We start from the raw sequence: 15509 nt of genomic DNA on the forward strand, positions 1-15509 counted from the left end.
GGAGATGTACCTTCTTCCTATATTTTAATACAATGTTTATCCGATATTGATCCAATATTAATAGAAGATATTTGGCAATAACTTTTATTTATATTGATATGTAATATTTATCCAATATTGGTAATATATATAAGGGATCTACTTAAGTAATGCTCTTATTAATTAATAAAAGTCTTATTTTTATGAATTAGTTACAACTGCTTCTCACCGAATGGATGATGCAATAATATAATTAATTAATCGTTTATATATATATAATATTTCACCTTGTAATATAAGGACTGTCATCATTATATCCAATTAATATTTTCATAAATTAAATAATATGTATGCTCATTCAATTTACTGTTTCAGGTGGTCACAGTACATTCTTTGGGTTTTTAAACACGTTTGTGCATATAGTTATGTATAGTTACTATTTACTAGCCGCATTTGGGCCCCACATGCAGAAATATTTGTGGTGGAAGAAATATCTAACAACGTTGCAAATGGTAATTATCTAATTGTTTTAATTGTTTTTGTAGCAGTAGCTAATGTTCAATTAGAATTCGATCTGCAATAGTAGGTATAATTGTTTTTGACACGATATCTCTTATTGTAAATAATCTAGATGTATATTGGCGTGATATTTTTAATTTGCAATCCAGAAAGAAAGTAAATTAATAAAAATTATAGTCTTTCTCAAAATACGTCATTCGTTTCAACTCATTTAAAGCATTCCGCCTCTTCTTATCAAACTGTAGATGATGTTTTAACAACCCCTTTCCATCAGTATGGTCTTCTTCCTTCTAATCTGATCTAAATATCATCATCATCATCATAAGGTCATCAGTCCTAAGACTGGTTGGACACGTACCTCCACTCTTTCCTATCCTGAGATAAACTTCGCATTTCCCTAAAACTAGAACAGCCCACATCCTTAACTATTTGCGAAGAGTAATCTAATCTAGGTCTACCTCTACCCCTCCTAACTCCTGTTTCTGCCTCTAATATGTCTCTGACTAGACCTTCATGCCTGAGAAGGTGTCCTACCAACCTATCTCGCCTATTTTTTATTGACTTCCATAGAGTCCTCTGTTCTCCTATTCTTTCCAATACCTCTTCATTTCTAACCTTTTCTACCCACGATATCCTCATCATCCGCCTATAACACCACATTTCGAACGCTTCTAACCTTTTCTTTTCCGCCGCTCCCACTGTCCATGTTTCGCACCCGTACAACGCCGTGCTCCAAACATACACCTTTAACAACCTTTTTCGAATTTCTAAATTAACCGTTCGCGAGCATAGAAGTGACTTCTTTTTATTAAAGGCGACACGACCCTGCGCTATCCTCTGCTTTATATCCCTACTACTCCTTCCATCCTCACTTATCTGACTTCCTAGGTATCTAAAATCAGCCACTTCTTCTAATTTTTCGTCTCCTATCTTTATATTCGCTCTTTCCCTACTTTTTCTTCCCTTGCATATCAGTATTTTAGTTTTACTTTTATTTATTTTCATACAGTACTGATCTGTCAGTACCGCTTCCATTTTATTTAAAGCTATCTCTAGGTCCTCCTTGCTAGATGCTAATACTGCTATATCATCTGCAAATCTAAGCATACTAATCTTTTGCCCTTGCACATCTATCCCTACAGTTGTACTGTCTTTAATGATGTTGATGGCGTCTTCGATGTATAGATTAAAAAGTAGCGGTGACAGTGTGCATCCCTGCCTGACTCCCTTCCTAATATTTACTTCTCTACGTTGCATCCCCAGCTCTATAACTGCCTGTTGCTCTTTATACAAACTAAGTATCACTCTTCTATCTTTGTAATTCATCCCTACATTTTTAAGTATATTTAACATCTTGTTCCATTTAACATTGTCAAAAGCTTTCTCTAAATCTACAAAGCCTATGTACGCACTCTTTCCTTTTTCTATCGTTTTCTCTATTGCTACCCGCAAAGCTAGAATGGCCTCCCGCGTTCCTCTATTTCTTCTAAACCCAAATTGATTTTCCCCTAATAGTTCTTCCGCCCTTTTTTCCATCCTCCTCTGTACAATTCTAGTTAAGATTTTTGACGCATGGGAAGTTAATCTAATATTATCTTCATCGACCCCTTTTTACTTTGTTTTTCTTTCTATTTAATGTTTCCAATTAAGTAGCCCTTAATGCCTCAGAAGATGTCCTACCGTTCGACGTCCTTTTCTTTATTTGACTCTTTCCTATTTCTACTCCCACCTCTTCCAATAACTTTTTCTATCCTGATACCTGACGTGGTAGATACTGAAAATAGGCGACTTCTTCTAGTTTTTGTCTCCAATTTTTATAGTGGCTTTAACCCTACTTTTACCTCCCTATAAAGTATTTTTTTTTTTGAAATTTATTTCCATTCATGCTTTTCGTTAACACCACTCTTAGATCTAAATATACTAGTCGATTTTAATATAATAGGTTACATTATTTTACATATACTTATTAGAAAAAACAATATTTAATAACAAATTCTTCATTATTTTTCAGATTCAGTTTGTTCTTATAATGTTGCACGCCTTTCAATTGTTATTCATCGACTGCAACTACCCCAGAGCGTTCGTTTGGTGGATTGGAATGCATGCGGTCATGTTCTTCTTCCTGTTCAAAGATTTTTACAACCAGGCGTACAACAGTAAAAAGAGGAAAATGGAAGCAAAAGCTGCAGCAGCAGCAGCGGCAGCGGCAATAACATCGAACGGAAAAAATAGCGAGCAGCAAAAACAGCAAAACGGTTATACGAAACAAAACGGCGCTGGCGTCAAAAATGCTTCAGAGTACTACTCAAACGGCCACATTTCTGAAGCTTATTTAAGGACATCAAAGGTCCAGTGATATACTGTTGTAGGTATTTAACTAATAATATAATTGTTAAAAATTAATAATTAATATAATAATGAATTGTTAGCGTAATTTAATAGTGCAGTTGTTTTTGTGAAGGACTTATTCTGTAGACTTTTATTATTGTTTTTTTTTATTTGTACAGAACAACTATTTGTTGTTAATTGTTTCATTCGAAGTTGCTCAATTAATTGTTGGACCTTTCCATAGTAAATAATAATTGTAACCTACATTTTAAGAACACGTGGCCTTGTTGAATAGGTGCTATAATAAATAATATAAAAAGGAAAAAAAAATAAAAATTAAATTTCTGTATAGTGAGCTGTTACGGCATTATAATGTTCGAGCATGTGTAAAGTATTTTTATAGCGATACAGCAATAGTCGAGAGAACTTTTTGTTACATTTATACTAGTCTGTTGATCAGAGAGAAAAAATGCAATAAAACAAATCATACATTTTATTATTACTTTTGATTTTTATTTGCAAATCCCACTCAAACAGTAAACACTAAAATGCTTTATACAGCACTAGTGACCCGCCCCACCTTCGCACGGGTGCAATGCTGATAGTAAATATATTTTTGTTTTGTTTAGATTATTATCGAGAAGGGGAAATATCCAAAAGATACCCCCTGAACATACTAAATATACTACAGAATGTCTTTATATACAACATTCACAGTTTTTTTGTCATTAGGCAATACAAACCGGCCTCCCTGGCGGTACCGCCGCAACCGCTATGTCCCTGCATTTTAAATCTGTAATATCTTCGAAAATATTCATTTAAATTACATGCTATAAAGGGCCATATTGATCTATATTAAATGCACAATGTATTTAAAAGTAATTAATTGGATAAGGATTAATCCTGTANACAATTGACCTGGTTCGAGCAACAATCAAATTCCGGTTGCGGACGAAGACATTCTGAAAACGGTAATAACAACTCCATTTGGATTATTCCAATTTCCGTTTATAAATTTCGGCTTACGCAACGCCAGTCAAACATTTCAACGATTCATAGACGAAGTATTACGTGCCCTCGACTTTTGTTGTGAAGAACGATTATCAAGATTTGATATAAGTTTACCGAAGTTTTTAAACATAGTGATTTGTTTATACAGTACATTGAATTTCCGTCAAGTAAAAGAAGAATCAATCAATTAGATAAAGTCTAAATTAATTTGATTACAAGCTTTCTGTTTGGAAAATGTAATGTGTTTACCTTTTATACTATATGCATATACACACGAATACATTTGTTTTCCTATGTATGCCTAAAATAATAAAAAGAAATACAGTAAGTCCCGCTTAACGCTGTTTCGTTTAGCGCTGTTTCGGTTTAGCGCTCTTTTATTTCAACCAGGTGAATCCCCGAAATTGTGTGCAGCGCTAGGTTTCCAAATATTAGTGCTGCATTGAATTTGGCAACTTCAACAATAAGGACAATTCTTAAGAATAAAGAAAAAATACTGTCATTGGCAACTGCAACTACGTCAAGCTCTGCAACTGGAATTACCCGTTCTAGAAATAACATTATAGAGGAAATGGAAAAACGACTGTCTATATGGATTGAGGACAAAATTAAACGCAATATGCCATTAAGCCAATCTATCATAATTAAAAAATATACAAGAATTTTTAATTACATTCAGGTTGAGGCAAGTGACATAAGTGAAACCTTCGTTGCTAGTATAGGATGGTTTAATAGATTTACACATCGAAATAATCTTCACAACATAAAGATTACAGGAGAAGCAGCAAGTGGTGGTACGAAAAGGAAATTATCCTCCAGAATTGGTTTTGAATGTTGATGAAACAGGCCTGTTTTGGAAAAGAATGTCAAAACGAACATTTCTATCCGGTGAAGAGAAACGAGCACCAGGATTTAAAGCCGCAAAAGAGCGCTTAACACTTCTACTGGGTGGTAACTCAAATGGAGATTTCAAATTAAAACCACTACTAGTTTACCACTCCAAAAACCTATTAAAAAATTTTTATCCATCTTCCCCTAACACCATTATTTACATGTTAAGATAGCCTCGTTTAGCGCTATTTCGCATTACGCTCTACTTTGATGGAACGTATCCTACGCGTTAAGCGGGGTCTTACTGTACTAGATAGAATTGAGCGCCAAATATTTCGATATAGTACAGTCATCATCATAAGATCATCAGTCCTAAGACTGGTTGGACACGCACCTCCAGTCCATCCTATCCTGAACTAATCTTCGCATTTCCCTAAAACTAGAACAACCCACATCCTTAACTATTTGCGAACAGTAGTCTAATCTAGGTCTACCTCTACCCCTCCTAACTCCCGTTTCTGCTTCTAGTTGTCTCTGACTAGACCTTCATGCCTGAAAAGGTGTCCTACTAACCTATAGCGGTTAGCTCAAAATCCACCGTGAATCCCGGTAATCAACATATCAATCGTGTATACTATCAAGTTCAAACTTGGTTAGGGAATGATGTAGAACCCTAGCAGTGGGGTTGTGTGCTGCAAAATGAACTCCTGGAACTGATAATGACAATATTACCACCAGCTCTAGATGAACTACTGGACACAATATTTTGCAAAAGCGGAAACAGGAAATTTGAGTCACAATGTTCTTTAGCTTGTGGCCAGTGTAATGGGCGAACGTACTTTAATGCTTCATGTAGTGTATCAAAATCATCTCGATGAAGAAAGAACATTTGATCCCGAAATTCTTGACAGTTTAGAAACAAACATCCTTGAAAACAAAGATGATTATAATAGACTAGAAATTTTCAAGCGACAGGAAGACGATGATGATGAAGAAGAAGAAAAGTTGTAATTATTAAAGTTTGTGTAAATACTCCTTAAATTTGAACTTCAACTGTAGTCAATGTATGATACGTAATTGTTAAATAATTAAAATTTATCTACTCTATCAATTTCTATTTAGATATATTAGAATATAATTAGTATACGTAATATACGAAAAATATTATAAAATGTCATATATTAATTAATAAATAATACAAATTACTTGTAACTATGGATTTTTTAGCAATTAATTAACAATATATGATGATTAATAATCGGGACATCGCAATAAGTGTACCGTGAAATCCACACTGCCAACTTCCCAATATAAAACAATACATAAATTTTTTTTTGCAAGAAATTTACAAGAAGTATTTTTGCCGCCCCCACATTTGCGCCGTCCGGGGCCCATAACCCTCTTTGTCTCCCCTCCTCTCTACGTCACTGTGAACTGGAGAACGGAGAAAATAAGAAAGGAAATTTGCTTAAATATTAAAGCGATATTAACAATTTATCCCACTATCCCGTTGCTTAGTAAGCGAAAATAATAACAATTACAATTTGGACCCGAATTTGAAAAAAAAATCCCAGCAGAGATAAATTTTCCAGGTATTATAGTTGAGATTACAAATTAAATTGTAATAATTAAAAAACTTGANAATTCAACCATTTACAATAGAAAATTGTAATTTTTGCCTATTTATATTTATATTATTTATAAAAATTTAGTTTTCTCCGTGAGAACGTAAGTCATACATAATGATTTATGTACATAACTAACACTGTTTATTACAAAATATTATACATTCTAGTGTTTGTTGTAATATGAAACAGTAAGAAACATAGAAGTTTTCAAATCCAGAGACGAACAAGGTATTCAGGATTTTGGTACTTATCACATTTCAAGTCTCTGGTAAATACCAGCCACAAAAACGTCAAAAATGATGCCGAAAACGAAATAGCTTTTTTATAGCAAAATTCCTTTGAAAAAATTAACAACAGATTTATGGTAAACAAGCATTTTTACTTGAATTTTGGAAGTGACAATTAAATGCAAAGTAGATCGGTTAGGTTAAAAAATTAGCAACCGTTTTATGGTAATCAAGCATTTTTACTTGAATTTTGGAAATGAGTATTAAATGCAAACTAGATAGGTGACTGTGAATACGTTCGTTAAAAAGAAAATGAAATATCAAACACTATTTTACACTAAAATAATACCAAAGCTCTATAAGGGAATTTAAGAAGTCGTCCACTAATTTTGATTGGAATTTTGTACAGGTGCAAAACATTTGGGGTGGCAATTTTTATTGATGTTACAATTTTTGTTATTATTAGCTATTTAGTTATGTCTATTCAAAATATTTTTATGATAAAGAAAAAACAGTTCCAGTTGTTATCTATTTGGTACGGAGATCTAGTAAAGGAGCTTTGTATAAGGATTAGTTTACACGGTGCGAACCCTTCAATATTAAATTATTACTTTCTAGTAGAAGTTTTTCGTGTATCACAATAATTTTTAGTATTTAAGGTCTAATAGTCACTTTAATTACAGTAAGATCAGTGACACTATTTGTTAAATATTAAATTATTATTTTTCAGGGGAAGTTGTTCTTGCTCCACAATAATTGTTTGTATCCTCATCGTAAAAGTCATTTAAGGTAGGATTATGCTTATGAGCTTATTTGTCAGAGGATGAAAGGGTTATTTATACGGTGTTTTACCCTTTACTATTTATTTATTATTTTTCAGTGGAAGTTTTTCTTGTCCCACAATTTTGTTTTTTTTTTAATCTTAGCTGTAAGAGTCATATAAAATAGGGTTTGAAAGGTTTCCCATCCTATAAAGAACATTTAGATCGGTTAAAAAATTATGTAATGGACACAATCATACTTTAAAGGATATTTGGGACTACAATACAAAAAAAAATATTATGGGATAACAAGAAAAACCTGCACTGAAAAATATTAATTTAATGTTTAGGAGTTTCGCGCTATACAAATAACTCTTAGAACCGCTGACAGATTATCTCAAATTCCTACTTCAAATCACTCTTACAGGTATGATACAAAAAATTATTTTGGGACAACAACAACTTCCTCTAAAAAATAATATTTTCTCACCCTATCAATAATCATCAGGCCTGTTGACAAATTATCTCATAGGCATAATCCTACAATAAGTGGCTTTTAGAGCTTAGTTACAAAAAATTATCGTGGACAAGCAAAACTTCAACTGAAAATCATAATTAAGTTATTCTCGAGGGGTTTAGCACCTTATAAGTAACTTTTATATCCGCTGACAAATTATCTCGTATGCATAATCCTACCCTAAATGACTCGTAGAAGTAAGACACAATTTTTTTTTTGTGGAAGAAGTAGAACTATCCCGGAAAATTAATAATTCAATATATAGTATAGCACCCTATAAATAACTCCTAGACTCGCTAACAAATCATTATCTCATAGACATAATCCTTCTTTAAATGACTCTTAGAACATACCTAAGAAAATTATTGTGGGACAAAAAAAATTCAATTAAAAAATTGTAATTCAATATTTAAGGGTTTCGCACCCTATAAATCATACTTAGACCCGCTGACTAATTATGGCGTAGACTTAATCCTGACTTAAATGTCTCATACAGCTCAGATACAGAATATTATTGTGGGACAAGAAAAACTTTCCCTAAAAATCATGATTTTATATTGAGGGGTTCAGCACCCTATAAGTATCAGTAGCGAGCACGCGCGTGTTGGTGTGCGATCGGCCATACGTGTGTGTGATCGGTTTATGGATTCGCCGACTAGCCGCGGGCGCCTTTCTTCATGTGCGCCGTATCTGTAAACGTGTGTGTCGTATCTGCGTTCCGGGAAAGCAATTAAACAGTTCAAAGAAAACGAAACTTTTTCGGACGGTTCGAGAAAGTTCCCGAAAGGGAACAAGGGAGTATTTAAAGGAAGAGACGATCGCCGAGCGTAGAGAAATAAATTGACCGTTGCAGAAGTGAATCTAGAAATAAATTGACAGCGCAGTGAATAGTAATAATTTAATAGTGTTTCTAAGTTTAATAATAATTAGAAAATACCACAAATGGCGTGGTGATCGCCATCTGTAGTACGATGCTACATTTTAGGATTACGTATGCATTTGTGGTATTTTCTAAAACGCGCTGTTAAGACAGCAGGTAAAGGTTGGCCTGTGTTCTGTTGGAGCTGCCTGCGACGCGCTGATGAGATCCAAAAAGATCGAAATCGCGATCCGCGTCTGGCAATTTCGACAGAATACAGACCACTTCGAATTATTTTGTTCAATAATAATTAGTGTAAATAATTAATAATTTTTGTCGTTGTGAGTCTTAAAAGTTAATTTGTTAAATTCGCGAACATTACAGTATCCTTTAGACCCGCGGAAAAATTACTTTACGGTTCTATTCATAATTTTAAAGACTTTGACAGACTGGATGTAACAGAATAATTGAAACAAATTCTCCTGAAAAATAATAATTTAATATTGCAGGGTTGCGTACCCTACCAACAATACTTAGACCCGCAGACAAATTATCTCAAAGACATAATTCTTCTTCAAATGACTTTTAGAGCTTAGTTACAAAAAATTATTGTGAAACAAGAAAAATTTCAACTGAAAATGATTATTGAATATTGGGTTGTTTCGCGCTCTATATATAACCCTCAGACCAGTTGACAAATTATTTCATACGCATTATACTACTCAAAATGTCTCTTAGATTTTAAATACAAAAAATTATTGTGGGACAAGAACAACTTCCCCTGAAAAACAATAATTTAGTACTGGACAGTTATGCATCATATAACAAATCCTAGAAATTATTTCATGGTTCTACTTTAATTTTAATCACTCTTTGAGCTTAAATACAAGGTATAAGTGAATAGCAAAGTATCGGCGGATGTGCTTTAAGCTCTATGCTGTTTGATGTATTTATTGACAATATTGATGATAACAGGTACGAAAAAAAGAAGGAAGGGTGATGATAGGCAAAATTCAAATAAATGTAGTTGTGATAAAACGTTGGTAGGTTCATATTCAAACTATATTCTGTGTTAGTGTCTGATTAATTTAAGGTACCATATCTCAAAAAGGAGAGTTTTCACGGTTTGGCGCCTATGATCTAAATGTCGAGAACTACCAGAAACTTTTGACAGAGGGCCATTTTCCTTAAGGATCTAGAGGGGTCCTTTAAAAACAAAAACATTGAAATTGTGAACGAATTTAAATATTTAGGGTCTGGTTTATAACAAATAATAGCGTGATTAAGCATATAGAAAGGGTGGTAGGAAGTGCTTTGAAAGCAGCCAATTCCATATGGAGCGTAATGAGAAGGGCTGGTAGGGATAGGTGGTACTAATGAATTCTATTGTCAGAGTGGTAGCTTTTTATGGAGTAAACGTGTAGGGATGAAGCAAATTAGGAATTTTGAGTAAAGTAGAAACAGGACATTGCAAAATGGTGTTAGGAGTGGCAAGAAATATATCAAGGTGTAAATAGAGAAATGTACTAGGCATAATCAGCATTGAGTTCACATCGAGGGAGAAAAAGCGTGGAAATACTTTAAGGATGTGTTCAGGATGGAAGATGATAGATTAGGTTATGCATTGGGGATGGAAGATGATAGGTGACTAAAGATATGTCTAGTAGAAGAAACGAGAACAATCTTAAACAATAAGCTGTCAACGTGTGGGGAGTATGGCAGGAGATAGAAGCGACCGAGTTTGTCAAATGATATGGGAGGAGTGAGGCAGAAATTGTTAGCAAAATTAGAGAAATGTTGAATAAAGTAGAAATTTTTGATAATTGTATCCACTATTGACAACCTTAGAATTGATACTTTCATATTATAGATAGGTATATATGAAAATTGGTAAAAAAGTTATTCTTTTTGTCGTTAAACAACACCATAAAACGCATACGTATATTAGTTATAAATAATATACATTCATATGTTGAATATATTGTTACTAATAAAACAAGACACCTAGCAGCTACTAATAGATTAATTATTTTAATTATTATTGTTGATCTCCCCTAAATCTAGGAAATTATCCTCTTAAAGTTATAGGTTATTACATGCAACAATTTGTTGCTTACACGTGCAAATGTATTGGTTACATTTCATGACTAATACATTCAAATTTTTACAATAATAACTAACATCTTACCTTATTCAAGCAGTTTATACCGTCTATCTGGGGTAAATTCTGTGGTTCATATTTTTCAAATCCAAATGCATTTTCCATAACCCTACACGACACACGTCTATCACTACCATTTACCACCGGCAAACTAACACTCAACTGACTCATGTTGTGTAGTTGTGTTCGTTTAATACAGCAGCACAGCTTTGCCAACTGCACAACAGTTTTTTTTGACTTATAGATGTATCAGAGAGATAAGATGTTTATTACAAGGATAGTTAAAAGGGCACGACCATAACAACAGAACTGATGTTAACGGGCCATTTAAAATTATTCATTGAGTAGACGTTATATCACAAATTGTAACTTTAAATTGCTTAAAATTAAATATGTGCATCACTCATTGTTGCGTATTTAAAGTCTAAGTTGGTACGGACAAGCAACATAATATTTTATGTATATACAGGGTGGTGAATAAAAAACGGAAGGTAGGAAATGCGTTTTTCCAAGTATGATGACGGTCCAAAGTGATAATACAGGTGCAATTATCCAAAAACAATTATGAAACACTTACATACTTACACACGTTTTGAATAAAATAAAATATCCATGATTTTGTTTTATTATAAAAAGATTATACACTGGAGAAGATATGTAGGTACATGGAGTATAAAAATATACATACGTATAAATAGTTATGACTAGGTTAAAAAAATTACACTGTTGAGAAGAAAAATACATACACCGAAGCCCAGCTTCTGGTGCACAAAAAAATTGAAAAACATGCATTCATGCTACCACTATACAATGTATGCTACATACAGATAAGTATCGTATTATGTTACCCATAACAATTATTCTGATTGCGATTCATGATTACTGTACCACCAAATGACAAAGTAGAGAATTTTTTTTTGCTTTTCGATAAACAATTGTTTTTTTTTTTGACATCGTACAAACACCATTCATTAGTTGATGGATTTCTATACGTTGATTTATTTTAATGCTGTTAAAAAAATATTGAGTATGATTTATAAAATTAATTCGTGATAATGATCTCGAAGTATTATCATAGACATTTATCTATAACCCAGATCTTTTAATATTGTAGTATTATTTAATAAAAGTATGTACCCAGTAAAAGGAGAAACATTCTGCAATAACACAGCAGACTTATAATTAAGGTCAATTAACCTTTTAAAACGATTCGTCGTTAGCAAAATTTGAGCAATTAAGTTTTATTAAAAAATAATAAAAAAGTATACTTAAGTTTTGAGACCAAACTGGCATTACATATAAGTTGTAGGTTGTATGTACAGGGTGTTTGGTTATATTTGGCACGTAACTATAATACTGTCAAGTTTTATACAGAGTGCTTAGTAAATATTGATTTGATTTATACTCAAAAACTGGTTTGCATATTTTTTATTTTGTGACTATCAGCTTCGCCAAATATAAACAATCACTTCGTGTAATAGTACGCGTTCAGGTACCCTTTTTTTCTAAATTTCTAGTAATCTAATTACCTAGGTAAAAAATACTACTATAACTAAATAGAACTGCTCGTAAAAATCACTGACTAAAATAACAGCACTTTTAAAAATTTCACTCTTCTGTAACGTATCGGTATAAGTCAAAATTATGGGTTTTGTTAGGTTAGGTTTCCGTCTGTGATTGTAATGTCACGTACAGGGAAGTGAGTTTTATAAAAATAAATTTAATTAAAAGCACTTTAGCTGCCTTAAATCACATCATGGAGGTCATTTACAATAAAAAATAAATTTGAAATATAAACAGTAAAAGGAATTTACTAGAGTACCAAGGTGGTTTGGTAAGGTACCCAAACATTTAAAAAACCAAAAAAATTTGGTGTAATAGACTTGACAGTTGGCAAGACGGTCGAATAACATGCTTTTGACGTTTTACAATGTATGAAAGCTTTTAATTAAGCATTTTAAACATAGGCGGTTTGAGTCGTTTGAGTCTTGCTTATTGATGAGTTTTTGAAAATTCAACAAATTACTTTAAGAATGTGCCATTATTTTTGATAATGTCACTGCCCTGTGTATTGGCTCAACATTGCAATAAATACAATTCTAAAAACATGCATCCGTATGTACAAGAATTGATTAGATTTAATAGAAGTGGCGTATTGACTATGACGTTTTCTTAACGGAGTTTCTGTTGTTTTTCCAATAAGTCACGTAATAGAAATGTGAAAAGAGAACGAAAAAAATTGTAGAATGAAGAATTAACAGCGGACCAATAAATCGGGGGTATCCACAGTCGATCCATATCAACTGGGCTGAGTGTATGAAGACAAGGAAGAATTGTATCTGAAATGAAATAAGTTTACTTATTACACGGAAATATGGCAAACGTAAGAATCTGGATTTAAAATATTTTTGTTGTTACATGTTTCATGTTATTCCAAAACCTTGTAAGATGACATAATAATTATATTTAATTCGAAAGAAATGTTTATGAAAACGAAAATTTAAGTAAAAAATACCAACCTAACTAAATTAGGTGAAAGGTGCCACCTGCGAAAAGAATTTCTTCGATATTTTAAGTACAATGAAATGACTCATTTTCTATGGGTGTAAGCAGAGGTGAATCTAGGTTCTAGGGTGACGCAAACAACGCATTCTGCATCTGGACCACGAGTCATGATTCATGGTTCTTCAAGTGGCCCGTACTTCAGTTATGTATTTATTGTTAAAATTGTTTTATAAATACTCTCTATCCGTAGAAAAAAACGTGTACATGGGACCCCAATTTTTAATACGGTAGGAATAAAAGCGGAAGGGTGTTGTAAGGTGACAATGCGTTTCGACGAAAACGTGTTATTACGAAGTCGTAGGAAATGAATTGTATTTTCGGGTTCTTTCACAGTGGTTCAAGCGAATTTAAACTTATATTATACACCTAAGTGCGACTGGGTGTCTTAAGGTAACATGAGTTTTAAAGAAAACGTGTTGCTACCAAATTGTAAGAAATGAAACATAATTTTGGGTCGTTTTTATCCAATTTTCAAATTTGAACGTACACCTCTCTACAGTGGTTCAAACGAATTTAAACTTATAGTATGCACCTAAGTGCGAAAGGGTGTCGTATAGTGACATGAGTTTTGACGAAAAAGTGTTACTACCAAATCATAAGAAATGAAACATAATTTTGGGTCGTTTTTATCCAATTTTCAAATTTGAACGTACACCTCTCTACAGTGGTTCAAACGAATTTAAACTTATAGTATGCACCTAAGTGCGAAAGGGTGTCGTATAGTGACATGAGTTTTGACGAAAAAGTGTTACTACCAAATCATAAGAAATGAAACATAATTTTGAGTTGTTTTTAGCCAATTTTCAAATTTGGACGTACAACTCTCTTGACAGTGGTTCAAACGAATTTAAACTTGTAGTATGCACCTAAGTGCGAAAGGGTGTCGTATAGTGACATGGGTTTTGACGAAAGCGTGTTATTACGAAATAGTAGGAAATGAATCGTAATTTCGGGTCCTTTTTAGCCAATTTCCTTGGATGCGCAACATATTTTACAACGATTTAAGCGAATTTAAACTTATATTAGGCACCATAGTGCGAGAAGGTGTCGTAAAGTGACATGCGTTTTGATGAAAATATGTTGTTACGAAATCTTTAGAAATTAATCGTAATTTGGGGTCCTTTGCACCCATTTTTCAAATTTATATCTGCAATTGTTTCTAGAGTAGTTCAAACGAATTTAAATTTGTAAATTTGTAATATGCACCTAAGTACGACAGGGTGTCGCAAAATGACATCCATTCTGACGAAAAACTGTTTTCACGAAATCATACGAAGAAATTCATAATTTCGGACCTTTTTCAGTTAATTTACAAATTCAGACCACAAAATTTGGTTTTGCGAAAACGAAGAAAATTATTCATAATTTTGGGTCTGCTTTAACAAATTTTGAAATTTAGATGCGCAAAATTTTAGTCGTTAATGTGCTTCGAATCATTTTAAATTTGTATGAAATAAACACGGCAAGGTGACGTTTACTAATGTTTTTGATGAATTAAAATTATTTGTTTTTTGTTTCACAATCGGAGCTGCTAATAATAATCGAATAATTAGCAATTAAGGGTTAAAATTAGTAACTTAGCAAATCAGTTCAAGTTGTTAGTAACAATAATTGAAACAATAATAGGTGTGTTCCGAAATATAACCCAGCATACTGGCCAGTGCTGATGATGTTATGAATCGGCGCCATGTTGTACTGGTGTGCCACCATATTGTACTGGTGAGACAAGTGTGATGTAGTAGTATATTAAACGGATGTGTGTGTATCTGACTTTGAGGAATTTTTTGTTGTAAGAAACTTTAATAACTTTTGGAGCAAAAGTGTTGTAAACGAGCACAAGCTCTATTCTCAATATGGCGTCAATTTGACGTCAAAGCACTGGTCAGTATATTTCGGAACAAATCAACAGTATGACGTCGATTCATGACGTCATGAGCACTGGCCACTATGCTGGGTTATATTTCGGAGCACAACCAATATATTAAGCTGCCTACGTCTACTTTATTTGTCAGTAAGAGTGACTCAGTATAATTATTGTATTACTTTTATTTTGAATTTAAAATATTTATACTTGAATAGAAAAATAAATCTTACAATTTTGTAAAGAGTCACGTATTTTTGTT

At 33.0% G+C, this 15509-nt stretch overlaps 2 protein-coding genes across 2 annotated transcripts in view; one reads left to right on the top strand and one right to left on the bottom strand.

Annotated features, from left to right (window-relative positions):
* Window positions 1-3328, top strand: part of LOC108738674 (elongation of very long chain fatty acids protein AAEL008004) — a 38530-nt gene extending 35202 nt beyond the window's left edge. The window contains exons 7-8 of the mRNA XM_025977161.1: window positions 327-491; window positions 2510-3328. Coding sequence (XP_025832946.1) covers window positions 327-491; window positions 2510-2854 — 510 coding nt within the window. The 3' untranslated portion in view covers window positions 2855-3328. The remainder of the gene's footprint in view (window positions 1-326; window positions 492-2509) is intronic.
* An 8102-nt stretch (window positions 3329-11430) lies between these two features.
* The window catches only part of LOC108738686 (elongation of very long chain fatty acids protein AAEL008004), a 51600-nt gene continuing 47521 nt past the window's right edge, over window positions 11431-15509 (bottom strand). The window contains exon 7 of the mRNA XM_018472216.1: window positions 11431-13160. Coding sequence (XP_018327718.1) covers window positions 12981-13160 — 180 coding nt within the window. The 3' untranslated portion in view covers window positions 11431-12980. The remainder of the gene's footprint in view (window positions 13161-15509) is intronic.

The sequence above is a fragment of the Agrilus planipennis genome, unplaced genomic scaffold (assembly GCF_000699045.2).
Source record: "Agrilus planipennis isolate EAB-ADULT unplaced genomic scaffold, Apla_2.0 scaffold121, whole genome shotgun sequence".
NCBI classification, from domain to species: domain Eukaryota; kingdom Metazoa; phylum Arthropoda; class Insecta; order Coleoptera; family Buprestidae; genus Agrilus; species Agrilus planipennis.